The sequence below is a fragment of the Xiphias gladius genome, chromosome 11 (assembly GCF_016859285.1).
Source record: "Xiphias gladius isolate SHS-SW01 ecotype Sanya breed wild chromosome 11, ASM1685928v1, whole genome shotgun sequence".
In the NCBI taxonomy this organism is placed as follows: Eukaryota; Metazoa; Chordata; class Actinopteri; order Istiophoriformes; family Xiphiidae; genus Xiphias; species Xiphias gladius.
In genome coordinates this window covers 13,915,626-13,942,664 of record NC_053410.1, presented here as the reverse complement: position 1 = coordinate 13,942,664, position 27,039 = coordinate 13,915,626, and the positions used below count along the sequence as shown (strand labels likewise).

Sequence of the window (27,039 nt, the reverse complement as noted above, 5' to 3'; positions counted from 1 at the left end):
ACATCAGTTTGGTCCGTGAACAGTAGCCTGCTTCTTTGAAAATACACAGCACATTGAAATTATATCCTATCCATCAGTCTTCCATACAACATGTATACTGCATTGTATGATAGTCCCAACCAAATACCTTCCTTCTTAAAGCGTAATGTAGTAGTCACTCCTATTTTTGCGCCTCTGCATTTTGACCTTTCGACTTCCTAAATTTAAAGAGTATTTATAAAATACATGCACTAGACTTTAGAAATATCCTTTTAAGCTGTAGTATTTTTTTTTTTTCGCAGCCTGGTTTACGTTTGACTTGTGCAAATGTTTCTTTTGTGTTTGTTCTCTGTTCCTCAGGGATCCTGGAATGGCCTTTCTGGACCAAGCTGGTAGTAGTGGCCATCGGCTTTACGGGTGGACTGGTGTTCATGTACGTCCAGTGCAAAGTCTATATCCATCTATGGAGGAGACTCAAGGCCTACAACCGGGTCATATACGTCCAGAACCGGCCAGACACGTGTAAAAAGCTGGTGCTGGAGAAGCCGCCTCTCCTGGAGCCAAGTCTGGAGAACAAGGAGGCTCTGGCCCCCACCCAGTCGGACACAAACTCCTCCCAGTACACAGAGACAGAGGACTACAGTATGGAGGTGCTCCATGTCTGACCACTCAGTCCATGCCATTGGTTGTCCTACTCATACTACACACACAAACAGAACCACAGTTACTGAGGAACGACCAGACACTCCCCCCTCCTCAGATCCCAGACTGACCCACTGTCCTCTTCTGGTCCTCTTACTGTATGGTTCCAAAACTCCATCCACAGAGACAGACAGACAGACCATGACTATCTTCGTCTATCCACATCCTTCCTGTCAGACCTTTTTCCTCCATCCACTTGCACCCTTAATCAACACTCTCACCTCTTTCCTTTCACAGGACTGAACTGTTTTTACTGATTTCTGTAAATGTCTGAAGAGGCCTGGAGGATACCTCTCTGCACGCACACACACACACACACACACACACACACACACACACACACACACACACACACACACACACACTCTTGTATGTACACTTCTGGGAGAGCAGGACTGAGCCAAATGGACTCATAAACAGCTCCGGAGGTTTACACATCTCTGATGTGTGGTTTGTTTGCTTGTGGGTTTGTTAGATTTGTTTGTTTTTACCTCCTCTGAGTCTTGGGCTAACCCTCCATGGATCAGTATGTAGCGCCGCGCATCGGATCTCTGGAACATTCCAGCCATTGCCACCTCTGTTGCTGGGGTCTTTCAAGTCCAAAATGGTCTGGATCCAACCAGGCCTTGATGTGGACATGCATCGAAGCACTTTTGTTTTTTAGTTCCCGTTCTCTAGCTCGTCTTTGTTTTTCTTCAATATGAATTAAGTCTTATATGTTGTACATGGGGGACCGCACACTTGGAAATGTTTCTTGTTTTATTTGACATTGCATTTCTTCTTACGCACATATACATATATATAAACCCTCCCATGGATGACAAAAAAGGAATTGAGGTTAAAAAATGGAATCATGCCGACAGAAACATATGAGTGTCTTAGTCAAAACAGGAAAAATGGGTTTTGACTATGACGTGTCAGGCTCATAGTTGAAATGCAGATAATGGAAAATCCAGCCACATGACTTCTCTATCCCAACATGAACTCTCTGAAGGCTAAGAGAATGTAAGCTTTTTAAAAAAAAAAAAAGATTAAAAAATAAATAAAATATAAAAAAAAAGAAAAGAAGCAACATTTTTTTTACTGGTCACAGGAAATTGCCAGATAATTTCCATGTCATAAAGAGAGCCTTTGGGCATAAACAACGTCGCTCATGTTTTTCGATCATGCGAATGACACAGTATTTACAGTGTGATATTCCATGTGCAGTTTTTAATATATTGATTTCCTTCCGTAGTTATGGGTTATGCCTTTAGAAATCTGCAGCTGCCTGTTTCCAGTCTGTCCTCCTGTCGCTCCCACTGTGTAGGCGGTGCATTAATTGATCCCAAATAGATAGTTCGGATTAAAAAACAGGCAGACTTTTGACTGCTCAAAATAAGCTTTAGGCTGATGTGTGCTCTGCAGGTCAGGATCCGCACATCTACAGTCCATCTCTTCAGTTATGTTAACACACTTGAGCACAGGGTATAAGGAGCCAGATCTGAATTTTCCACATGACATTTGGGATGATTACCGAGCATTTCAGATGAGCAGGGATCTCAGTTTCATTGAAAGTGTCTTGTTTCTTCTTGCTAGAGTCTCTCACATGGTGGAGGATGTCTATTTTAGTGTTAATCACAAGACGGCCAGCATGTTCCCGCTCATTTGATTGTGTTTTTCTCACATCTGACCTTATGTTGTTCAAATGAAACAAGTTGTTCCAGCACCTTATTTTTATTTTTATTTGTCTTATTTCTAAATATAAGCACAGTGAATCACAGCTTGAATACTGTCACAGCATTATTCCAGCATTTTTATATCAGGGTCGTTTTTCTATCAGATCATTATTATTATTTTGAAATACAAAAATCAATGCAATCCCAAATGTCCATATGTTTGCTACCTGTGACCCAAGCCTCATCACTCATTGATGAGGTGACTGGAGTGCCACCTGCTGGTGTGAAGCCGAATGTGCAGTCTGAGGCAGGCAGCAGCTGATTTCTGGGGGCGACGTGCTTTGGGGCTTACAGTGGTTGTAAGTGCTTTTGTGTATGTGGGAGCACAGCGATGCCAGGCTCATGTTGAGCCTCATAGCCATTCTAGCAGCACACACATTTTTAAAAACCGTCTTTGATACCAGTACACTGTATGTGAACAACGATGGTCCAACTCCATACCTGACAATTACTGCTCAGCAGCAGCAATAAATGAAATCAGCGCTTTGTTTTTTGCAACAGTTGCATACCGTACTTGTGTATATGCCCCATGGTGACTTGAGATCTGGAATCTAATACAATTTTAATACATAATATGAGCCGAGGGAGTTGTTGTGTGTCAAGTTGGATTAAGACCTAGTAATGAGAAGCTTCTCTGAAACTTCAAAACCCACGAGGCTCGGTGCAATTAGACATAAAAAGTGCAATTACCCTTTTGTTGTTGTTCTATTCTATTCTATAGTTATGTACTGGTGTTTAATGTCCAGGGTGTCCTCTGGGTATAAAAAGATTATTTCCTCATTTTGTGTTGTATTTATTTTTAAAAGAAAACAGAGTACAATTTGTTCATTTAAAAACTCCTTTCATTAGTAATTTTATGCAACTTACACTTAGTTTTTTTTCCCAGGCATCGATACCAGAAAAACACTTCCACTCTTTGTTCTGCACTTAAGTTTGTCATTAAGATATTCGTGTTGTAGAAAGCTTAATGTGTGTCTCTGCTTTTCCTTCTGGCTTCTTAAATTGCTTGTTGAATTTTGTTTTAAATATGCAGAATATAGACAATTAACCACAGCATCGCATCTGAATATGACATGTTTTTCACATATAAAACATGGAATATTTGCATGTACAGTTTCCTTGAGATGGAGGATGAAAGATGGACTGTAGATTGTGCTTTTTTTTCTCTTTTCTTTAACTTTCTACTCATAGGAGCTGGCTCCTTTCATGAAGTCTGAGACAGAAGTCTTGATGTAGTCCTGATGAAGATTGAGGCCACTTCAGGACGCTTTTACAAGCAGGCATGTTTCCCTCTCAGAGCAGCTTTTTCTTTCTTTCTTTATTTCTCTATCACTATGAACTGATTTCTTTATTTAAAATCCTACTGAGCAGGATATCGACTGAGAAGGAAAGGTACTTTCTCAGCCTTCAAGTCTAGATATTTCTGTCTGTCTTAACCCTGTTTCTTAAATTCTATCATGTCTGGGAATAGTGTAACTTGCATAAAGCTACATTTGTTTACTACTGACTGGACTTGAACATATATGACTGTTCCCCTATCTTATGGCATCATTCCACAACTTTGTCTGTGAATTTACTTTGGAATAGTAATTGTAAAGAATTTGGTAAAAGTACTTATGTTTTTAAAAGAAATATTGATGTGTTTTCAGTTTAATTTTCCATGTTTGAACAAAGTATGTAGAGTTAAAAAGAACAACCAAATAAAAATTAAATTACTTTTAATGCTTTGTGTCTTTTTCAGTGTATACTTAGTAAATGATGTGTCCAGAATTTAAATGTAATGGCAACAGGATTTGTTAGTGATGGTGACATCGTTACAAATCTTTGAAAAGGTTAATGTTGCATTAGTGTTATCAGATTCACAGCAATTTAACTTTTTATACCACTGTGGCTGACTTCCTCTGTTTTGCACTCCTGAAAGAGGAGCAGGTAGAAATGTCACACTGTAGCTATAAATGAAGAAATTTTAATTGGCAGTGCCGTGCAATAACATTTTAACCAACTCTCACCCAAATAAATGACAGAAAACAATTTAGAAGCAAAGCTGATGTTTGAAAACTGGGCTTTTGGTCAGCACATACGCATTTAAATCTACAGTGGTTTCAAAATCACATACTCTGGTGACAAAGAGTTTCCTAACAGCATATTTGGATGGTTCGGTAACATCAGCAGAACCTCATTGTGCTAGTTGTAAAATATTAAGTAGAGACATGGCATTCCCCCTGGAAAAGGGAGTTTTATCCCTCAAACAGCGACACTGTTGGGGATTTTGTCAGGGGACATGTTGTAGTATGGAAGCTTCTTTCCCTCGTTCCTCCTCTTGATGGAGCTGGTTATCTCTGCCAGTTGCTTCCTGAACTTCTCCATGGCCGCCCTCACTGGCTTCTCTATGAAGTGCTCATCAGGATACATGCCCAGGTACAGCTGCAGAGAGAGAGAGAGAGAGAGAGGGAGGGGGGGGTCATTCAGCCCAGAGGCACAGCGCAAGCAAAAAAGCACATGTTGAAGCAGAGGGAAGCTTCAACCTTCTGATTGTTTTTGGCTGGTCCTAAAAACAACCCAGTCTTTCATTAGAGGTAGGTGTGTGTGTATGTGCACACGCAAATGATTGCCTGTGTGTTTGGACACACGCCAAGTGCCCTTTCCATACCTCGTTCTCCTGGTACTGGCTGAGGGCCCAGACGGCCCCCAGGTGCCAGCTGGAGCGTCCGCGATCAGGGAGGCTCTCGATGATCAAGTTCACATCTGCCAAGCCCTTCTGGTTGGGCGGAGGCCTCCGCATGGTAGATGGAGCATTTGGGATCCAGGAACACCAGTCATACTGCCCAATGTACACAAAGATACAGTATGTGCATGCAGCAGCGGCATGCAATACATTTACTCAAGTACTGTACCTCTGTTCCATCACAGCTGTATTTACTTTACAGATTAAGATTTTACATAAAACAAAAACATATTTACAAACAAAATGGATAGATGGGCCTTCTTGTCACATTTCAGATGTGTCAGAGTTAGCAGTGCCACCAAAGATGGATTTTCTCACTAAACTTCTCACATTGTTTCATGGATGGAGGCACAATTATCCAATGGTAAGCAGAAGTAGTGGTTTGTTTTTTCTTCTTTCCTATCCCATTAACCATCGTATGACCCACTGCCTGGGGCCTGTCCCCTATGTTGGGAACCACTGGACTAAAGCTAACTCTAACTAATATGAAGTAGTTGAAACCAGCTCCACCTCGCCCAGCTACGGAAGTAAAATTCTGCTTACACACTGAAGCATCAATATTAAGAATCTAATGATGATATATATAATAATACATCAGTCACAGGGCCCTTCTTCTGCATAACCTGTTCTGTTGCTTTTGATATTTTGAGTACATTTTGTTGGTGTTTTTAGTCAATTGTTTTGGTTCTCTTACTTAACTCAGGATGAGCACATCCTCCCCCACTGTGTGCAACACAGCACACACATAAATGCATAATGCATGTCAACTATAGAAGAATTCATTCACAACTGTTAGACTAACATAACATTTTTACATATTCATTTATTTTACTTTAACTCAGTCTTATAAAATAAAAATATTGAATGTCAGGTTCTGGATTATCTATTTATCTAGTACTCACCTGCCCAAAGTTGACAGCAGCGTGCTGCGCTGAAGCATTGAACACAATGACAGTCAAGTACTCTGCCAGCTCCTCACATGATTTCACGGATTTGGGAAACTCTGTGCAAAATTTGTTGGTAGTTAGGGTTAGGGTTAGCATTAACAGGTTGAGCTTAAATATTTACAAAAACCCACTTTGGCAAGGGTTGTTGTGTAAAAGATCCTTGCACAACGCTCTCAGATAGGTGATGGTGAAATGCAGCAAGCGTATTACACCACTGGGGCTCAGCCAGCGACACCATCAGACTCCTGTCTTCACCCTCAAACCATCCGTCTATGACAGAGCAAATTTGAATTTCTTAATGTGGTCTGTTCTGTCATACCTGTCTTCTCCAGAAAATCCTAGACTCATGAAATATTGAAGTATTGGAGGAGAGTGAGCTGCTTCTCTCCTTGAAATAAGAAACTCTACGCTTTGGGCAGCTGTTGCATTCTGATTTTTGTTGCAATGTCAAAAGAAAAAGTATACAAAATGAAGGTCTGTAATGTGCCCCCACCACAGTCATCGATGTCCTGCATCCCAAAGCTGCACACGTCTTTAATGAAGGCCTGGATTTCCTCATCTCCCTGCACCTTCTCATTGCTGGTGTAATAAATATGCACCACATCAGACACGAAACTGTCAGACAGAAAACAGGAAGTCACATAAAGAGAAAATAAAAAGGCTTTAACTTTGCTCCCTTTGAAAATCTGTCACTCTCTCACACGCACAAGTTTAAAAATGTCCCCACAGCGTCCAGTGTTTATGCATTGTTGTGGCTGTTTCCTCTCCCTCAGACACACAAACCACTCATCAGTGCTGTATACACAAACTCCAGAAACAGTTGTTCCTCACCTCTTGGTGGCCTCCCACACCCTGGAGCCGTCGTCTCTGTAGAAGTAGGTGGGCAGCTCCTCCTTGCTGTCCAGACCGCGGGCCTTGATCATATCAGGGAAGCACAGAGACCTGAAGGTCAGAGACTTCACGGCCTTCTGAACCAGCTGGACGTGGCCACCTCCACCTGTTGCATTTGCCTTGATGAGGATGGAGGAGAAACAGCATCATCACAGATTATTCCCGGAGCTAACGATAGAGGTTTTGGTCTCTTACTTGTCTCTTACTTATTCCTTATTCATCTCTTTTCCTTTCTCATTAAATTCTAAAAGAAACAGTAACCCCCTTCTTTCTTCCTCTTTCTACACTTCTCTTCTATGCGTCCGCAAACTCACCTTGTCAAAGATGCCACACTCACAGATGAGTTGCTCTCTGGCCTTGGTGTTGATGGCGATGGTAAAACGAATGTGTGGGATAAGTAACTGGGAGAAGGAACATCAGCCAGTGAGTTAAGTAGTCAAGCAGCCAATCATTTTACCAGTTAATGAGTCAGAGTTTTACCTTATACACAGGATGCACAGCAGGGAGCTGCCTATACATGGCAATCGCGAACACCTCTGTCATCAGATGTGTCCTGAGCAGGTGTGTGATGGTCTGGTGGTATTGGAAATCAGCCGAGCGGACCCAGATCTTAGCCAGCAGCCAGTCATTCTGACCATCAGTGGGCAGGAAGATCGGGGTGTCTTTACCTGGAGTCTGCCCAAGCTGGAAAAGACGGAGGACGAGGTGGGAAATGGATTTATACTGAAATGTCAACTGGAATACGCAACGTTTCCCTCATAAAATAATACCTGCCGTTGCTCAGCATCACTGTACCTGTATGGCTATGGGCAGGATCTTGTTCTGAGCGTTCTTGTAGAGCAGACAAATCGGAGCTGTAAGGTACTGCAGCGTGCATGGGTCTGTGCAGTTAACGCTGATGCCGTCTAACACCTCGTAGTCTACTATGTAGATGTTACCTGCCTGGAGCCAGAACAATGCTTTACATTGCACATCAGTGGGAGAATTAAAGAGAGACATAACATTGTTTTGAAGATGGTACACGAAGCGCCACCATTTATCTTTGTCCTTTATTTTATCCAAAATAAAGCTTTCCGTCGACGTTTTTATTTTAGAAGTGGAAAATTAAGTTAAAAGATTCACAGAGATGGATATAATCGTGTCTACCTCTATTTCTTGCTCCAGGGTCAGATCCCTCTCCAGGCTGACAGAAACCATCTCTTGAGTGACAGGAAACTTGTCAGGAAGTTTGGTGCACTTTTGGATCATTACAGGGTTGCAGCCATTCAGAAACTGGTATCCAAACATGAAGTCCTCCTTCCAGTGCTGCATCACATACTCTGGATATTATGATAAATATAAAATAATGTAATTAAATTCAATGTAATGTAATGTAATGCAATGTAACACAACACAACGTAATATAATAAATATAATATAGTAAAAATATAATATAATATAATATAATATAATATAATATAATATAATATAATATAATATAATATAATATAATATAATATAATTTAATTAATATAATATAATATAATATAATTTAATTAATATAATATAATATGTTAGGCTGACCTGAGATTGTGTTTTTGATTCTCACAAAGATCCTCTCAAAGTCATCAAAGTCACTCCAGGAAGATTGGAACATGTGCATGAACTGGTTCACAAACAGATTCTCTATTCTGGAAATTCACAGTTTTCATCATCATCCCCATCATTCTTATAACCATCATCATTATCATTTTTGTCACCATCAAAAAAAGGTCCAAGTATCTGAAACCAGATGCATTTTTGTTTAATGTGTCAAATAAACACTGCAACTACAATGCATTCGGGAAAAGAAAACTACGTGTTATACTCCTTATGTACTTATGATCATTTCTGCCACAAGAAGCAGCATTAAATGCAAATTTGCTTCAGCAATTTCTGTCCACAAAGATGTAGCCTTCCTGACACCCTTGAAGCTCACTATGGCAAATTGCATGACTCATTTTCCATCTCAACTACTTCTCTGGTTGACAAATAAAACATCATCATACATCATTTTGAGAGGTTTGTCATTTTTTCCAAGAGCTACAGCCCGATGCAAACAGTTGTGTTTTGGATCTGATTTGCATTATTGTTTCAAAGTTTGAGCTCACTCATCTGCATGAAAGCCCAATGCAAATGTCCCTGGTGATAACCAAACAATTCTGCCTCTGTTTTTCCAGGTAATCCTGAGTGCAGAAAAACAGAAGCATGTTTTCAGGCTGAAGCTCAACATCTGATCATGGCATCATGATAACTTGGCACTGAAAAGAGCACAGCTCCACTGACTCACTGTAAACCTGTTCAAGCTTTACTGAAGCAGGCTGTTAGAGGGAGCACCTACGCCTTACTGTAGTTCAGGACAAAATCCACTCCTTTCTCACTGTCAAACTGGATGTCCCGGGGCAAATCCTTGTGTCTGTTAGCATCTATGCTCATAGGAAAGCCTGGCTGCCACTCCTTCCATCTGTTAAGGACAGCAGATCCATGAGTGAGCAGCTGCAGCCTCCAACGATATACATTCATAAACTGCATGTGTAGAGTGAACTTGCCTGAAGGTTTTTCTCCTAAAATCCAGCTCTTTTTGTCTGTGCTGTTTGACCAGGCTGGTCTTATCATCCTGAGGCAGATATGCTACAACAGACACAGGACAACGTGAGGGTTGAAACAGAGCTCGTTAGTATAACTTGTCTTTTTGTGCTGCAGACTCTGACTGATGAACTGCAGGAGTCATAGTCTGTTAGGCAAACTGACAGATGAACTGATGAGTACCTCGTCCATCCCGCAGCTCCACTTCCTTGTCATCCACCAGCCAGCGGAAGCAGGGGAACTCCACATAGTCTCCAGATGGCGCCTTGACTGTGATGTACCTGCAGTACCAGTCATCCTGCACCCAGTACTTCTTCTTCTCAATCTTCACCAGTACAATCTCACCAAGCTCCTCCTCAACTCTTACGTCATAGGTGTCCACCTGCAATTTAGTCAGCGGCTAAATAAGGAGTATTTGCTGGAAAAAGGGTGTCATTTAATCCTTATGTTTTGGTTAGGGTGACACTACATCTCCTTTTTGTAGGGAACATGAATTTCACAGGTCTGTTTTTACATGTGATACAGCATCTGACATGTAATATATTAGTATAATTTTTTTTTTTTAAGGGGCCGTTCTTAGTCACGCTAGGTGACTAATAGGTTGTAATTTTAAAAACTATGTAAGGAATGTTAAATGGATGCTAAAATTTTAATTTGATGGCTCATCCCAACTTTTAAAAAGCAGCTCGAGATCCACTTTTTTTTAAACTTGCCTTTGCTTACTTTAATTTTTAATCACTATTTGATTTATTACTTTTATATTGTGTCTCTATTTTGTTTTTTCTTTCAACTTTATTGTGAAACACTATGTGAGGTCTGATCCAGAAAGGTGTTATGTAAATAAACTTTACTTACTTTACTTATATCTGATCATGTTTAGGCAACATTTGTAATTAGAAACAAAAGCTGTCACAGTGAATTTGTCCCTACAATTGGTCTCTGGAGAATAAACCAGTGGCGAGAGTTTAATTAGTCAAGAAAAAAGTTTAGTGGCAATGTACAAAGACCTTTGCATAATTTCTACAACACTGAACAGTGTACAGTATGTTATAAAGGACAGCAAACAACATCTGAACTTGATCGTCGTTAAGTTTTTCTCTGTAGAAGATCCAAAATAAATATGGCTGCTAATATTTTCCATTAAAAAATGGGTTTTTTAGAGTAGACTACTTCTAAAGTGGAAAGAAGTAAAAGATTCTTAACACACCCAGTGTCTGTGTGCAGGTGTTGATGCTCATCATTCATCAGAAGACAAAAATGACACACCATCATCCTCACAGCTCTCCAGCAGTGTAACACCACTTACCGCTCCCCTCTCAAAGTCGTTGTACAGAGCTTTGTCCAGCAGTGTTCTCTGGCTGCATTGCTCCGTGCCCACCAGTGTGATGTAGATATAGTCATCTGTCCCCGCAAACCACTGATTCCCTGTAGCAACAGTCACTGTGTAGGAAGGCATGGCGGTCACACAGGATGAAGAGGACTCCTCAAAATGTCCAAATGCCCTCTGAGGATGAAGAAATCTGCAGAAAATTAATTCGACTCCCAACCACAAAAGGCTTGCATCATAGGGTTAGCAAAGGCAAGCTTCCCCTTCTTGCTCAAAACTGTATTTCTGTTTTCTCCCAACCTCTCATGCACAAACACCACAAACACCTCACCCTTACACTGTAAATGAGGTCAGAATATAATGTGACCGTCCTTCCTAGGTGTGTTATCAGTGATGATTTCCAGAGTACAGACATGAATGTGGGAACAGGAAAAGTTTTATTATTCCAGAAGTTGATATCAAATGAATTTTCTTTGTCAGCAAACAACAGGAGGGTGTTTTATAAAAGCATAATAGAATGAATTCCTGTATTACAGACAAAAACAGAGAATAACAGGGTTTTAATTTGGGCTGTCTAACTAGATTTAACTGATGATATGGTAATGAAATGCTTCAAAGAACATGTAAACATACGTATATCTTTTACACATCACATTTACAAGTCAAATCATTGCGTGACATCGGGCAACAACAGGTAGTGTATTCCAGCTTCAGTGAAATAAATGCAAATGCACCATATAGTCCCTCTGTGGATTTAGAGAAACTGTAACACCAACATTAACAGGGGTCTGTACGTGTGAAAGACAAAGTGGAAAAATTGAATTAACTTGTTTTGGCTTCACTATTTTTTTTTCCTCTCTAAAATGATTTTCCAAAATAAAAATCAATTTCAGTTACTCGTTCAGTCAAAAAAAGGGATGTGAACAGTGTGACAGTACAAGACAAGATCATTCAGAAGCTCACATTCAGTGACAAAATAAAGATACAAGGCTTGGTACTGTTTTAAGAAGGTGACATGTAATGCAATTCTGCTTATAAAAAGCAAGGCAGGCTAACACTGAAAGACATAAAAAAAAGGCATTTTCATTGTTCAGGCGATATCTAAGCTATGCGTTTTCTTTCAATCACATCTAAAAGAGTCTGATAAAGTAGTACAGCCCTTACATTTACATATATAAATATCTGAATATTCCTTGTCTTATATAATTATCTGTTGCAGTCAGCATCAGGAGCAGAGCTGATCTGATAGGAGACTTTGTAGGACTAAAAAAACAAAACAAAAAAGCAGCAACAACAGTGGAAGATCATGTATTTGAAACCAAACACAGCAATCAAAAGAGTAGTAAATAAAAGTGTCTGTACACAGCAGTAGTCTAGATGACCATAAAAAGCAGAAATGCTGCTGAAAAGTATATTTTGTTTCCCAAATGGTAGCTGCCACTTATCACCAGTTAAAGTATGTGATCATACTCTTAAGCCCAGGCAAGTGGGGACAGTCGGATATTGCAGTCCATTTATTGTTACATACACAGAAGTCTCTCATTGACTCACACTTTTCAAGGTGATTTGGGAGAATCATAGGTTCAGAGATTTTTTGATTTTTGTTCAACACCACCTTCAGACCAAGGCATTGAGCTGTTTGGAGCAGCCAGACAATTTTCCGTTTATTAGATGAAAACCCAGAAAGGCTTCACACAGAAAACTGAAATGAACAATTTGGTTTCTATGCTGTGCGTGCCATCTGGTTAGCAATTTCAATGGTGCCACCTTCGTTAAACTGCAAGTATCTACGGATTTTTTCCACTGCTTGACGTCCTGTCTCATTATGCATCTTAGGTCGATTGCAGGGATCAGAAGTTTGTAGTTTTTATGTACTGGCTGGGTGACAAAGATCCAGCTGAGCAGCGGTTGGTCGCTAGAGTTGACTGAAACCCCACCTCGTCTACATTAAATAGCTTTCAAAGTGTTTAGTAGGGAAGTCTCTGTATATTTCAATGTTCTAAGGCAGTGGTTCCCAACCTGGGGGTCTGGACCCCTCCTATGGGTTAAACAATGATACTGAGCGGTTGCAATATGATTTAACAGCAACTTACCCCACCCTTTTAGCTCGAACACATCCTCTTCACAAATTTAAGAAAAATAATATTCATTTTGCTGAGGTCACCTTGTAATTTGGGGGCGGGGTGCCATAGATTGTTCACAAACTTTTTTAGGGTCAAGTGGAGAGCATTACTGGATTTTATCCTGACAAAGGAAAATAACTTCTGTTCCAATGAACACTGTAAAATTGGAACAGTAAATAGTTGTGTAGTAATAGTAGTGTAATAAAGTGATAATGGGATCAAAAAGAAGAAGAAGAGAAAAAAACAAAACAAAACACTGACTTCTGATGCCCAAAGTAGTCTTCCTCTACAGACCTTCCACACTCGTCGGTGGACAAACATTTTAAGGAGGTCACAAGCCAAAAAGGTTGGAAACCACTGCTCTAAGGTGTCTGCTCATTGTAATTTCTCTCCATTCATATACAGTGATCTAAAAGCTGAGGCAGCAGCTGAAGTATGTGGAGAAACTCCAATAAAACTCACCCTGGTGAAATAACACACCTAATGCAGAAGAAGGCAAGAATCTTAAAAAAAAAAAGGAAGATGCTTCTAAAGCAAACTGATGAGGCTCATGCAAACATTGGTCGTGACTTGAGGGTGTGTGATTAACAAACACTTTCATTCAGTAATTACTGTTCAGCCTTCCTGGGCAATAAATGCAAACTGCATTTTGGCTGAATTGGCTTAAAAACACTGCATATATTATACTCATTATCTGACAACTCGCTTTGGTTAAGCAAAACAGAAAATATCGTGAAGAGCCTAAGCTGACTTGTATTTGATAAGAGATGTATAAAATGTGTAAAGGTGTTGAATCCAGCTCTGTTCATAAACAATTTAATTTAAATTCTATGCTGCCACCCAGTGGCAGCAGGTCGCTAGATCAATAAATACGCGAAGAAAAAGCTACAGTCATGAAGTGCAAATTTCTCCTGAGTTCCCTCTGGCAAACGTGTCCCTCCAGACATGTCAGACCTACATCCACATCATGTCGAAATGCTTCATCACTCTTGGCATTTCCAAATATCTTTGTGATCCCAGCTGAGCATGGATGTACATACACTAATTCAATATCTTCAAAGCTACGCACTAAACATCTGAGTGCATATTAACCTGTATAACAAAAAAATAGGGTTTTCAGCAAATAATGACACAGACAGTAACTGCTCTATCCAAGGTTAGGCAATAAAATAAGATGTTGCCTTAAACTGGCCCAGGCCACTGCATCTTTAAAAGAAACCCTGCAGGGGAAGTGTGTTACACTAATCTTAGTTTTGTGTAGAAGACAAAGGCAAAGACGCACACAGAAACTTCTCCTAAAGTTACTGCACCCCAAAATTAAAGACACGCTAAGCCCTGAATAAACAAAACATTACAAATCATCCGATTATTTTACAGTTTCAGCCACCTTTCAACAACAGCCAAGTCGGTAAAAAGAAGATATGATAAACAACAAAGAAAATATGTAGCTGTAGAACTGAAGTGTTTAGGGGTGCTACGCTATTCAAATAAATGCATAACACTGAGCTCTGTAAAGAAGCTGATGGAAACATAGTAATGGTTCATAAGCTAATTTGATCATTTTAAGCTGGTGTCCATCTTAAAAATCAGGAAAGACAAGTCAGAGTGTGGACATCTGTGTCTGCCGTGTGAATGAGGGGGCTGCTACACCATCAGAGACTTGTTGTTGTGTGGTCAACAACATTGTTTAAGAGCATATAATTGCCCCCAACCAACAGAGGCCAACCAAAGATGCTGCTGCCCCATCCATGGAGACACTGGTGAGGGAGTTGTCCCAATTCAAGCCACATGTCGTGTGGTTGAGTAAATCATCACTTAAGAGGTGGTGAGTCACATAGGAGGGAAGTAAGAGGGAATGAAACAGGACAGACATGGACTACGTTACCGTCTGATATCAAGTGTCCTTTGTTAGCATTAACTGATGTCCCTCGTGCCTACAGTGAACTCAAGGAAAAGGTAGTTCCCACATTGACGAGTTTAAGACGTAGCGAGCGAGTCACGGATCACTCAGTGAGGGAAGCATTGAGGTTGAGCTGCTTAATGACTCGTAGCGTACGGGCCCAGGTGCAGGCCGTACAAAAGAGCAGCTAGTTCAGGTGGAGGACCTGCTTCATGAACTCATAGGTGGTGAAGGCCACAGCTTGTGAGGGGACACAGCGAATGTAGTTGAGAGAAAGGCCTCGGTACAATCCCTTCTTGATCCCATACTCCTTGTACACATACGTCAGGGTCTTGCTCAGTGATCTGTTCAGGTGCAAGACAAGATATTATACACTTTTTAGAATGATGGAAAAAACTTTTTTTTTTTTTTTAAAAACCTACTGTTTATGTTTTAATGTGTTTTTGTCTTAAGTGATTTTGTTATGCCCTGATGTTTGTTTGTTTTTTTAATGAGCATATCGAAGAAAATCCTATTAACTGTGTTGAGCTGACTATCTTTTTACAGGACAACTTTTGTTAGTGACATAACAGGCATGATATATCAGCTTTGTTTGTTCTTGAGGTCTGCCTGCGTTATGGGTATTGTATATTGTCTATCGTATTAACACATAAAACTTGTCTTGGATAGGAGACAAATGACCTTCTAGGGCATTGATGTAGTGACTGAATGCATTCTTAAAAAATCTTAAATATTACAGGAAAACAGATAATGCAAGAACAATGAGAAATGTTTGGACTGGCTTAATGTGAACTTGTACAGGTATGAACGGTATGTTGCTTTGGCTACTCTACTCCTTTAAATGCTGTGCTTTAGCATTTTATCTAATGTAAACAGCCCCCCTGCCTCTGGAATTTTCACTTGTAAGCACGCAGCTCATCAAACTCTGCTTACAAAACCAAATGTGGAATCAACTATTTCAAGTGGAAACTCCCCACTTTGTGTCCAAAACACTTGGATAAAAACCTTCAGAGCTCCACATGCTTTTTCTGATTTTTAAAAAAACAAGAACCCCTAGCAAAAAAGAAGAAGAGAGATACAGGGACCAAATATTATTTAACAATGACACCATATTGCAGAGAGTGCAGATCAACTTGCCTGAGGCTACTGTAAACAGGTTCATTTTTAAACAACTACCCCAGTTAGAGACACACTAATGAATACTTCATCCACTGTGTTACTGTGTTACATATATGTTAGACTTATATTGAAATTGAGTTATATTGAAAAGGGATCATGATGGGGTCATTGCTTATTAACTTTCCAGCAATGTATTTCAGAAGCTTGTTACCAAGTTACTATAAACACGACATGACTCTGCATCACTGAAAGTATTGTAAACAATGGAGTTGGAAATTAAGTTATGACACCATTTCTAAATGACCCCGAGCATCTTTTTCCGCATTGTGTTCTGTGTACATATCGGTGCTTAGAATAGGAACATAGGTGCTACTTACACACATTTCTCATAGTCAGGAAGCACAGCTCCTAACTGCATTCTTCTCCTAGCCACATCCAGGGGGTACCTAGTGAGAAGAAACACAATGTGACACATCAACAACCAATAAATCAGCAATAACACACCCCAGCCAGAAACCACTAATTAACCAGCCACATTGTCAGCTCATCATTTATGTGAGTCTTGCGTTTGAAGCATATCAGCTGCCTGCCTACAGCACTTACGATATTGTCTGAGCAATGGCACCGGCGACACCTCCACACAGCAGGTTGATGTGGGTTTTCAGAATGAGGACATCAGGGTTGTCTGAGGAGGGGCGTCCAAGCAGCTCTGGGAAATGGTTCAAGCCGAGGCTCTTCAGGGTGCCATATGTGAAGAATGAGAAGCCTGAAGGATGGAAGACAAAGAGTAAAGCTAAAGCAACACAAAGAACATTGTTCACAAAGATACTGGATCTTAAACAAAGACTGGTATCAGTCTATCCAAAATAATCCCACTAGTCACCTGCATAAGGGGCCATTCCAATAAGTGTTGGGGTAAGTCCTCTGTAAAAGCCAAGAATGCCCCCCTCCTTTACAAAAAAAGGAAAAACAGGCATTGCAGGCAAACTTGTATCGAAAGTCATACTGAGCATTTGCTTTTCATGCATTTTGAATGAAAAGCTACAATGTTTGTGAAGGCAGTGCTATTTGTTTGAGAAGTTGAACACTTGCAGATCACCTTAAGGTAGATGGTGTGGAAGGCATTGGCAATTCCAGTGTAACGATGCTCTCCTTTCACCTGGAAGGCCAGTCTGGCTCGGATCACATCCAGAGGGTAGGTGCATATCACCGCAGTCATCCCTGAAAACACACAGTGCAAGAACAAACATAGTAGAAAGACACAGCTTGGTTATGCTTCATCATGACTGACTGAGATTAAACATTCACACATTTTGGCTGCTAAGTCTACCGTAGTAGAAAGAAATACTATAGCTCTATCTGTTTAAACTGTTGCAAGCACACGTATCCTTCTTTAAATTTGATAACACACAATAACAAAGCGTGACCCTTACGTGCATCGTGGTGATGCAGTATTTGTCACATTATGAGAAATTCTGCACTGAGGTGACAAATGTAAACAGCTATGATTCAAGAGGAACAAATAAGAATGTGTGCTCAGCCAACGATCAAACAAATATAGGAAACAGGAAAAGTTTTCCAGTACAGTACATGATATCCAGCGGGCATTGACCGAAAAAGCAAGTCTTATCAGTTTGAAAGATAAATTACCTGCCATTGATCCTGCCATGAGGCGGTGGATGTGTCCAGAGATCCCAATCTGTTTATTTAGCAGCTGTAAAGGGATCAGCAGGGAGGAAACAAAGGTCAACAGATTCACCAATAAAAACAATGCAAGGGTAAAAAAAAGAAAATTAACTGTATTTCACTTAAACTATAGCAAAAGACAAACACAGTAACAACATTAAAGCATATCACATTTCATACTGTCAGTTTTACTAACAACCAGTTTTTACAAATTCGCCCTATGAAAATGTTATTCCAAAATTGAGAACGTACTGTACCTTCTTATAATTGTCAAAGGCCATGAACTGGATGGCTCCATAAGGAAATATCCTGACCATCATTGCCCCATTACCCTTGTACAAGCCAAGAAAGCCTTCTTTCTTTGGCACAGCTATAAGAGTGGAAAACACTCCTGCAAAGAAAGATCAGAATTTCCATTCATGTGGCCCAGATGTGTGAAAACTTATTGGCTTTCCATGTTTGCCTGCTGCTGTTTTACCTAGATGCTTGTAATGGGGGTTCTGGGCTTGAAGAAGAATCTTCACTCTGTCCAGAGGAGCGATGGTAGTCTTGGCACAGCATCCTGCAACACCTAAACAGAAGCACAGCAATAGTGTACACATGAAAAAATATCTAGTGTACAACTTGTTGGCACATTTTTTATGTACGGTAACATGAGACCAAGTGTGTGTGTGGCTCTAAAACTGAGTCGGTGTTGACTGATACTGGAAAAACTGAATTTTATAATGACATTGACAAAAACACTGTAATCCACCAAGTGTCTAAACTCCTAGCATTAAGTAATAGAAAATAATATTCTTGCTAGCAAATACACTGACTTGCATGTGGTTTGAGGCACAGCAGGTAAACAAGCTTGACCTTTATCTTTCTTTTAACAAAGCTGCTATGAATGTTTTCATGGAGGAAGCTATTTAAGTATCTAGAGTACGATTAAGGTCAGTAGGGTGGCTGTGCAGACATCAGTTTCTGGGTCACAAAAGAAAGCAGGAGACAGTGAAGCAGAGGAGAAAGTGCCTCTATGGTAAAGGGATGCAGTCTTGAAGGCAAAGAGGCTTGAACCTGTGTCCTACCTTGAGTTAATCATCACACACTTGAAAGCGGTGGTACAAACTGATGAGTCAGAGCCTACCTCCAGCTACAAAGGAACGAAGCCAGTAGTAGTCCCTCTTGGCAGGGGTGCTGGTTAGGGCAGGAGGTGTGGAGACCGCAGCCTCCGATGTCATACTTTCTGCTCAGGAATCTGCCACATCCATGGCTGTACAATTTGGGAAAACTACTGTAAATGCACATGTGACTATGAACATGTATGCATTACTTTAAGACAACACAGAACACATCATTCATCATCCTGGCAAATGCTGTATCTCTATCAGCAAACCACTGTCTGTTTTTGTAATTATTTAAGGCTGCTGTAAGGTTGATAAATCATGACTTGCAATGCGACATAAATATTAGTAGCTTCCAGTAGTCAAGGAAGTAGCCAGATCCTTAACTAAAAGTACTAATAGCTCACTGTCAAAATATTCCACTACAAGTAAAAGTCCTGCATTGAAAATTTTATTTAAGTAAACGTATGAACATATAATCAGGAAAATAAAGTATCAAAAGTAAAAGTACTCAATGCAGAAAATGGTCCCTGTGAATGATCTATCATTAGATTATTTTCATTGTTACTCTTGCATCAATATACAGGAATTTACTGTTGTAGCTGAGGTGCATCTCATTTTTAAACTATATTATAAAGTGCTGCAACTAATGACAATTTTCATTATGGATTAATCTAGTGACTATTTTCTCAATTCATTAATTGATATTGTGGTTTGTAAAACTTGAAAAAAATGCCTGTCACAGTTACCAAGAGCCAAAGTGAAACCTTCAAATGTCTCATTTTGTCTGACCAATACTAATAAACCTCAAAATTGTTCAGTTTATTGTAATTAAAGAAAAGAAAAGCAGCAAGTCCTCACTGCTGTGAAGCTGGAACCATGAAATGTTTGGCATTTGTGCAAGGGAAATGACCATTAATCAGCATTTTTCTGTTGATTAACCAATCGATTAATAAACTAGTAATTTTGGCTCTAATTTTATATACTGTTGTGTAGTATATAACAGTGTATTATATTTGATTAGCTCTGCATATGTTTTGTGTGTAAAATCTTAATTGGTAAGGTAACCAGTGACTGTCAGATAAATCTAGTATAGTAAAAAGTACGATATTTCCCTCTGGACTATAATTGAATTGAAGTATAAAGCAGCATGGAAATGAAAATACTCAAGCAAAGCACAGGTACCTCCATTTGTACTTTTACGTACAGCACTTGAGATAGATAGATAAGATAATGTTAGATTCCTTATGTAGATTTAGCCAACAGATAACAAGCACTCCTGACTTCCTTTTAAAATGCTATACTCACAAGAAAATGAAAACCGTCTGAGGAGCAAAAAAAGCAGAGTGGGACCTTAGTCTGATTAAATATGTCTTCAACAAATCTCGCTTCCTTCCTGCCACGGGAAAATCCTGGCTTTTAAAATGTAGCTTTACCACAACCGCTGACTCGTGTGGCAACGAGAACCTCGTCCTTCACTGTTTCAATTCTAAAAGAAAAAAAAAAAAAAAGAAAAAAAAGAAAAACAAACTGTCGCATGTTACTGACGCATGTTACTGACGTTGGCCAAGGCGGGGCTGGTCGGCATTAGGACGGAAGGGGAAGAATTAAAAGCAATAAAGGAATAATAAACATTAATTAACAACAATAAGTAAATAAAGCACAATGCAAAATGTTCATTAATGTACGACCAAAGATGAATAATCGTTAACTACAATCTTTTTCCAGCACACTCCTGCGCCCAGACAGTGTGCTGGGAACGCTGGGGGCGGAAGATATTTGAAATCCATTGCGGGTTTTCGAATCGACTGCACCCTCTATCGCGGGCGAAGACCTTCTGGAAAGCGGAAACCGTATGTTACTTCTGGTGGAGGGAGAGTGAGAGGAGCCTCCCTGAATGGATTGACATAAGAGGGATTTACATTTTAACGGGTGTCGTGCTCCGCAAAGACTACACGGTGCACGTTTAAAAAACCAACTCGATGTGTGTTCACGTCGGTGCTCGTATCATGTCCAAGTGTCACCGTCGCGAGAGGATTGAACTTGCCAGCAGTCTATATTTGCCGAGGAGGCAATACAAGGTCTCGCTGTCTCGCTGGAGCGGAGTATTATTAGCAGTTTAGACAGTGCAACTGTCTCTCTCTGGTATGTAAAGCATTTGAGCCGTAAACGTGTAAATAAAACCTCCCGGGCAACAAAACAGCCTGTACAAAAGTGCGGTTTCTGGACGCGTTGGGGTTTATAGCTACACGGCGCCTTAAATGATAGCGGTCAAGTGCAAAAAATAATAATAAACAGCGACGCTGGACGCGTTTTTACGCGTTTTTACGCGGTAATAACCCCCTCTTCCGTCAGTCAGAAAGACGAAAACAGGATCCGACCTCCGGCCAGACCCCTCTCCTCAACGTGCCTGCCCTTTAAACCGTTGAAGCCACTCGGGAAGCTTTAGTATTTGTTTTAATATAGTTCTTCTGATTTTATGATATCTTTATTCAAAATATTCGGCTTTGTATGGATGCACTCAACGGTCTTTGTTGACGTCAACCTACAACACTTGCTCGGCTGAGTAGATATTCCAGGCGGGGCAAAAATGTCATTTCCAGCAGACAAGTTAGAGAAAAAAAATTATAGATTGAGCTTTATAGCTTTTATACTATCATGTTGTCGGTCATCTGATTATACCTTATGTCCTTGAGTGTGTTTGTACCTTTGTCATTATTACACTGAAAATACATTTTAAGGTGCTGAGACTATTTGTATTTTGATTTTTTTTTTTCCATGTTTTTGCCGTCTTTATAGGTCATGCACTGCAATTACACAACAGTCAAACCATCCTAATTTCCAGTCCAAGAAATAAAACACTAAAGAGGGAGAATTTTTAGAGACAAAAAGTTGCTAAGCAAAAGATAATTATTCACCTGGCTCCCATGCTGGCTGCCATAAATCCGCTCCTCCACACCCTCAGCCATGCCTGCTACTACAAAACCCACCAGGAGACAGACACCTGCTCAGAGAAAAAATGCCCAGAAAGTGAATGGCACCAAGAGGAAAACCTGTAACTCAAATAAACCCCAAGGAAGAGCCACAGAGAGGCCCCAGAAAACACCTGCAGAACCAAAAAGGTCAACAGCCAGAGCCCAGGCACAGTCAGGCCGAAGCCCCCGTGGAAGAGGGGTAAGTGGACCTGCTGAACAGGGCCCCGGGAGGTCCTCTGGTACAGTTAACCATGCCCTAAATGTAACAGGATCTGCAAGGCTTAGACGGCCGAGCAATCTGCCTGCCCACTGTGGCGAGTTACAAGGCCCCCTAGGGCGAAGAACGTCCCTGCGGGGCACGCGTGTGTCTGTTACCCCCTGCCAGTCTCCTAAACTTTGCAGACAAGGGAGAAACAGCAGGGGGAGCGCAGGGAGACGAACAGCATCACAGCACAGAAACACAAGAAACCATCCCTCCAGCAGCAGTATCAACGATTCGACTCCTGACGAGGAAAATGACAAACTGGACTCCTGTGATGTTGAAGAAATCCTTCCGGTGTCTCTTAGAACCGATTTTAAAGTTCCTGCGAGTATCAAAGATCAGAATGAAGGAATTAGCAATGCTAAAGAGGGCAGCCCCCTTAAAGCAGATTCACCACCGTGTAACAACACACTGGAAGACTGTGTGCAGTTTAACTGTGACAGTACTATAACCCAGCAAGACAAAAAGACTGTCAGCCACAACAGTGAAGGTATCCTGAAGTGTGTGACTGGGGTCCCTGTGTGTGATGATGTTGATGGACAGCTAAAACTCTGCAGTGACAGAAGTAAAGACAGCCCCTCTGAGCCCTCTGCACTAACGAGTATTGGCTCACCAGGGGTGCAGGGTAGCAGCGAGGGGAATGACACTTCATCTATCCGTGGAAATAAGCTTGATCATCCCGGCAGTGATGTTAAGCTAAATGATGTGTGCACTTTCCGTCAAGAGGAAGGTAACATGTTGGACTTGAAAGAGAATAGGACAGATGAAAGAGTGATAGTTGCCACTGAGAGAAAAGAGGAGATCAATCATGAGAGAAGAGAGAGTTTAGAGGCAGAGAAAGCAGTTGAGAGACAAAATGAGACTGTGGAAGATATGGAGGAGGTTGCTGAGAGGCTGGGTTACTGTGAGGGAGTAGAGCAAGGGAAAAAAGAAAAGGAGAGTGATGTATGCATCAGTCCTACTGACCTCCACCCCAGCACTCCAGCTTCTCAACCTCCAGATCCTCCTCACTCTAACAATGTGCTGACAGCACAGTCACAATCACCTGTAAGTGTGCTACCAGTCTCCAACACAGCTACCTCAAATCCCACCAAAGCCCCCTCCACCTCAGAGTCACTTGAACTAGAGGTTCTGAGTCAGGGTAAGACAGACATGCAACCTACCATTCACGGTGCTAAACCTCACTTTCCAGGGTTCTCAGCAGTCTCTGAAACTGCCCTGACTGTTGTAGTGAAAAGAAACACGCCAGTCATTATCCATAGTGACTCCCTCAAACCTAGAAGCTTGAGCGATTCGAGCCAGGGGGAACCACACCACCTGCAAAGCCTGGACATCCCTTCTCCTCAGGGAGAAAGACAAGCATGCACACCAGCAGAGACGCAGACCAAAGATAGTGAATCCAATCCAGAGCCATTGGAGTTCCACAGCCAGAAAGAGACATCCTTGCTGTCATTGTCACTAGTTCCTCAGTCAAGCACAGATGATTTTACAGCCGAGTGTGAACCAAACCTCAGCCAGGACAGCGTTGTGGTAGCAGTGACAGATTCAGTGCCAAAGATCTCGACTCCTTCTCTGGATAGTAGCTCCACCATGTCCTGCAGCTCAGAAAGCACTCGCTCCTCTTTTTCTTTTGACACTGAATCAGAGGCAGGCTATGGAGAGCCCAGCCCTTCTATTCTACAAAGATCCTTGGGGCCAGAGGGGGCCTGCTTGCCCTCCAAGGCAGCTCCAAAACCGCAGAAGAAAGAGAGGAAGAAGCGGAGCAGGTGTGCGACATGCGAGCCGTGCCTGAGGAAGGTCAACTGTGGCCAGTGCAGCTGCTGCCTAAACCGCAGGACTGGCCACCAAATCTGTAAGCTGAGGAAGTGTGTCGAACTGAAGAGGAGAAGACCTTCATCTCTGCTCAAACTCTCTGCTGCACAGGTGAGGCTTATATTAAACTACATGAGTGCATTTTAATTACACTTAATAGCAACACATTACAGGGTTTTTTGCAGTGAGGTCTTAGGTTGTTTCCCACAAAGAGGTACATTTAGACAACAATTTGAGTGTGAATATACCAGAGCTTCTTTTTGGCAGACAGACAGAGTTAACAACTAGCAGGGGAACATAGAACATCTTTTAGCATTTAGGAGCTAAAGAGCCAGATACTTTCCTCAGGAGTCGGTAGAGCTAAAGAGAATATATATTGGACTTAAATTCCCCAGTTGGCCAGAAAAACGACTCCAAAGGAAGGAAAATGTTGGACCGTAACTGCTGGATCTGTAAATAAGCAGCTGTTTGCTAATAAGTTTGTCATATCAACATAATAGGTGATGATATGTCAATGTTGTGTTCACATCTTGTTTTCGCTTCTTTCTGCAAGTGGTCCAAAAAAATCAGTTGTTCCAAGTATAAGTGTCTAATTGTGTGTTTCTGTTGGTTTCTTTTGTGTTTCTGACATCCTTATTAAAGCTTCATTAGTCGAAAGGGTATGTTTACTATGAAAATAGAGAATTGTCACCCAGCTCAACTCCACCAAGCTTTGGAGTGTCCTGATTGTTTTGGTTTCTGGCATATATATACTGTATGGTTAAGTCTTACCACTCTTATCAACCACATTTCCAACTGCAACAGGCAGGCTATTTTCAGCAAAAAAACCCTCGATAAACCAACTATACTAAACTAAAATTGAGCAACTAGCTGATGAAGAAAACCCAGCATCTAATAGCCTCAAGATTCATGTATTTCCTCAAGAATTTGTCAAGACCAAAACAGAGCTAAAAGGCTAGTGAACGTTGGTCATGGAATTTTATAAAGTAGTAGTTAAATTGTTCAAACGAGTGGTTGGCTAAATTGTACAAAGCATTTGTAATTATGGTTCTTTATCTCTAACATATGTATGTAGGGACAGCACCGCCAATATATGTCTTCTCAGTTATTCTGGTAGGTGGGAATAAGAGTCCCTCACAGCAGCTGGCTACTAGAGCTACATAACCATGTACATAGTTCAGTGGTGTCCATGTGGCTGGGCAAGGTATGTGTGTGCACAACTGTGAGTGAGGGTCCATGTGGCTGTGTAGTCTTGTGTGTGCAAGCGTGCATGCATCCACTGGCAGAGCCCTCGGAGTGGTAGCAGTGGCAGTAGCAGATTGGGGCTGATTATATAACACCTGCAGTATTAGTAGTGAAGACCTTTGTGCATTATTTCTGAGTCTAAGAGGGGACAAGGAGGGTGAGATCAGGCCAGGCAGAGATTTAGAAACATATTATTGGGAATACCCTGGAAAGTGGGTCAGAGAGAGAGAGAGAGTGTGTGTGTGTGTGTGTGTGTGTGTGTGTGTGTGTGTGTGTGTGTGTGTGTGTGTGTGTGTGTGTGTGTGTGTGTGTGTGTGTGGCTCAGACTCAAAGGCACATTTACAGTGTATGTGTTGCATGCGTGCTGATGTTAGAGGACAGCAGACTATCCGTGTGTTACTGAAAGTAAAATGACAGAAATATGGACCCACTTTCATTCAAGCAACAGAGCCAGTTATTGTTTTCCCTTTTGCCTTAACTGACACCACATTGGCCGACACAAATATATAGTAATGTCTATGTTTGTGGTTTGATAACAGGTTTTTTGTTTAATTCTGTGTGACTGCAGGGGTGAAGCCTGCACCAGTTACTGCTGGCCAGCGCTGTCAAGACAGATGGTATCTTAATGGGCTGTAGGTCAAATCCTCAACTTTATCCTTTACTTAATTACAGATGCAGAACAGGTATAGCAAGGTTGCCTCTTGTCTTGTAAATTAATAAATCAAGAAACTACTGTGAGTGTATGTGGGTTTACTTCACGTGTACTTGTAGCGTTAGTAATATGTTAACATACTTACTGTCTTGGTGATCAAGATTACACACCCCTCCAACAAATGTTTTCTAACTCCAGGAGAATGTGAAAAAAGTAGTAGAGGCCAAAGAGGGGTTCATGTAGTGGCATGTAAATTCTTTTCCTCGTTTTACCATAATGAGCTACTAGTAGTTGGTTTGGCTTTATTTGATTCGGTTTGGTCATTAAAAATGACATACATAACATACTTGCTAAAACACACAAAACAACACAGATTCAGCAGAGTAAGGGTTATGTATGAGAAGACAAAATACAAAAACACTAAAAACTGTTTTGATTGTGTGTTTGTAAGAAGGAGAGGGCGTGTCTTACACAGTGAGAGTGTAGCTTTCCTTTTAAAAATGTCTGGTTTCACTCAGGCTTGATGGCCCCCTCATGGCCTCGCCTTGTGTTGGGCAGTGAGGACAAGGCTGAGACCTGGCCCTGAACACTCACAAAAACACACACGCTATCGCATAAACACTCCAAACAAAACTCTACATTTCACAGACTGCAAAAGCTCCTGTATTTGTGGAGTGAATTTGATTGAAAGTCCTGACATGTTTAGAGCTGTAGGCTGCATAACTGAGTCGGTTTTTTATTGACTCACAATGGTAATGTCAGCACTCACACTAGACAATGTCAATATAGTACAAACACATTATAACACATGACCATCATCAACTGGCTGCTCATTTGACTTTTACAATACATACATTAAGGATGCAGGATATTGAAATTTTTGCACTCCTGAACAGTCCCATTGTAATCAGCTGATATAGTATTTTCCATTTCAATGTGTAACACCACCATGTGTCTTGTTTATACCAGTTCACTTTTCCCATCATTATATTACTGTAACTGCGATACTTAATGCATATAGAGACTTCTAAAAACACTTTAATTCATACATCTCCTCATTTACCTCTAAACTGTGTCCAGTTGTCTGCATTCACTGAAGGAGATGCGCACAGTTTACCTCAACTTAAATGCAAAGAAGCTTGTAACTGTTTTGGCATAAAAATAACTTTGTTTTCGCATTTCTTCTAGGGTACATTATATTTGTTATACTACGTGTGGCTTGTCTTAGACAAATGCAAAAAATAACAACACTCACAGACAGCATTG

The 27,039-nt window shown here is 40.9% G+C and overlaps 4 protein-coding genes across 10 annotated transcripts in view; 2 read left to right on the top strand and 2 right to left on the bottom strand.

Moving 5' to 3' along the window:
- march8 (membrane-associated ring finger (C3HC4) 8) overlaps positions 1-4,121 on the top strand; it is an 82,132-nt gene extending 78,011 nt beyond the window's left edge. For all 4 annotated transcript variants that reach the window (XM_040139466.1, XM_040139469.1, XM_040139467.1 and 1 more), the window contains one exon: positions 340-4,121. In XM_040139466.1, the coding sequence (XP_039995400.1) occupies positions 340-644 (305 nt within the window). In that variant the 3' untranslated portion in view covers positions 645-4,121. The remainder of the gene's footprint in view (positions 1-339) is intronic.
- On the bottom strand, positions 4,090-16,475 carry alox5a (arachidonate 5-lipoxygenase a). Of its 4 annotated transcripts, none has more exons than XM_040139463.1 (15): positions 16,413-16,475; positions 10,873-11,070; positions 9,750-9,948; positions 9,530-9,611; positions 9,322-9,444; positions 8,526-8,632; positions 8,109-8,281; positions 7,758-7,904; positions 7,443-7,646; positions 7,277-7,363; positions 6,903-7,081; positions 6,565-6,686; positions 6,027-6,127; positions 5,050-5,220; positions 4,090-4,823 (listed from the first exon to the last, which is right to left on the bottom strand). In XM_040139463.1, exons 1-15 carry the CDS (start codon positions 16,416-16,418, stop codon positions 4,644-4,646), a joined length of 2,079 nt encoding a protein of 692 aa, XP_039995397.1. In that variant the 5' UTR covers positions 16,419-16,475; the 3' UTR covers positions 4,090-4,643. The 4 variants fall into 4 exon arrangements, 3 of the variants coding, with proteins under 3 accessions (XP_039995397.1, XP_039995396.1, XP_039995398.1); XM_040139462.1 differs by having other exon boundaries at positions 16,417-16,466; XR_005708386.1 differs by lacking the exon at positions 4,090-4,823 and adding an exon at positions 6,203-6,341 and having other exon boundaries at positions 5,121-5,220; positions 16,417-16,466.
- On the bottom strand, positions 11,321-20,309 carry slc25a16 (solute carrier family 25 member 16). Its single transcript, XM_040139465.1, has 10 exons — positions 20,136-20,309; positions 18,851-18,976; positions 18,200-18,292; positions 17,979-18,112; positions 17,686-17,749; positions 17,135-17,256; positions 16,919-16,985; positions 16,639-16,801; positions 16,413-16,481; positions 11,321-15,260 (listed from the first exon to the last, which is right to left on the bottom strand). Exons 2-10 carry the CDS (start codon positions 18,942-18,944, stop codon positions 15,104-15,106), a joined length of 963 nt encoding a protein of 320 aa, XP_039995399.1. The 5' UTR covers positions 18,945-18,976; positions 20,136-20,309; the 3' UTR covers positions 11,321-15,103.
- A 396-nt stretch (positions 20,310-20,705) lies between these two features.
- tet1 (tet methylcytosine dioxygenase 1) overlaps positions 20,706-27,039 on the top strand; it is a 31,678-nt gene continuing 25,344 nt past the window's right edge. The window contains exons 1-2 of the mRNA XM_040139333.1: positions 20,706-20,972; positions 21,627-23,987. Of these exons, the coding sequence (XP_039995267.1) occupies positions 21,795-23,987 (2,193 nt within the window). The 5' untranslated portion in view covers positions 20,706-20,972; positions 21,627-21,794. The remainder of the gene's footprint in view (positions 20,973-21,626; positions 23,988-27,039) is intronic.

What these genes read in the sequence shown, in the direction of transcription:
- slc25a16 (XM_040139465.1), bottom strand. Translation starts at nt 18,944, where the DNA reads ATGACATCGGAGGCTGCGGTCTCCACACCTCCTGCCCTAACCAGCACC. An exon ending in CCTTTGACAATTATAAGAAG is followed by an intron (nt 17,750 to 17,978) that starts GTACAGTACGTT and finishes ATCCCTTTACAG; the next exon opens with CTGCTAAATAAACAGATTGG. An exon ending in CATGGCAGGATCAATGGCAG is followed by an intron (nt 17,257 to 17,685) that starts GTAATTTATCTT and finishes GTGTGTTTTCAG; the next exon opens with GGATGACTGCGGTGATATGC.
- alox5a (XM_040139462.1), bottom strand. An exon ending in GTCCTGAACTACAGTAAGGC is followed by an intron (nt 8,633 to 9,321) that starts GTAGGTGCTCCC and finishes GTGAATTTCCAG; the next exon opens with AATAGAGAATCTGTTTGTGA. An exon ending in AGTGTGGCATCTTTGACAAG is followed by an intron (nt 7,082 to 7,276) that starts GTGAGTTTGCGG and finishes ATCCTCATCAAG; the next exon opens with GCAAATGCAACAGGTGGAGG.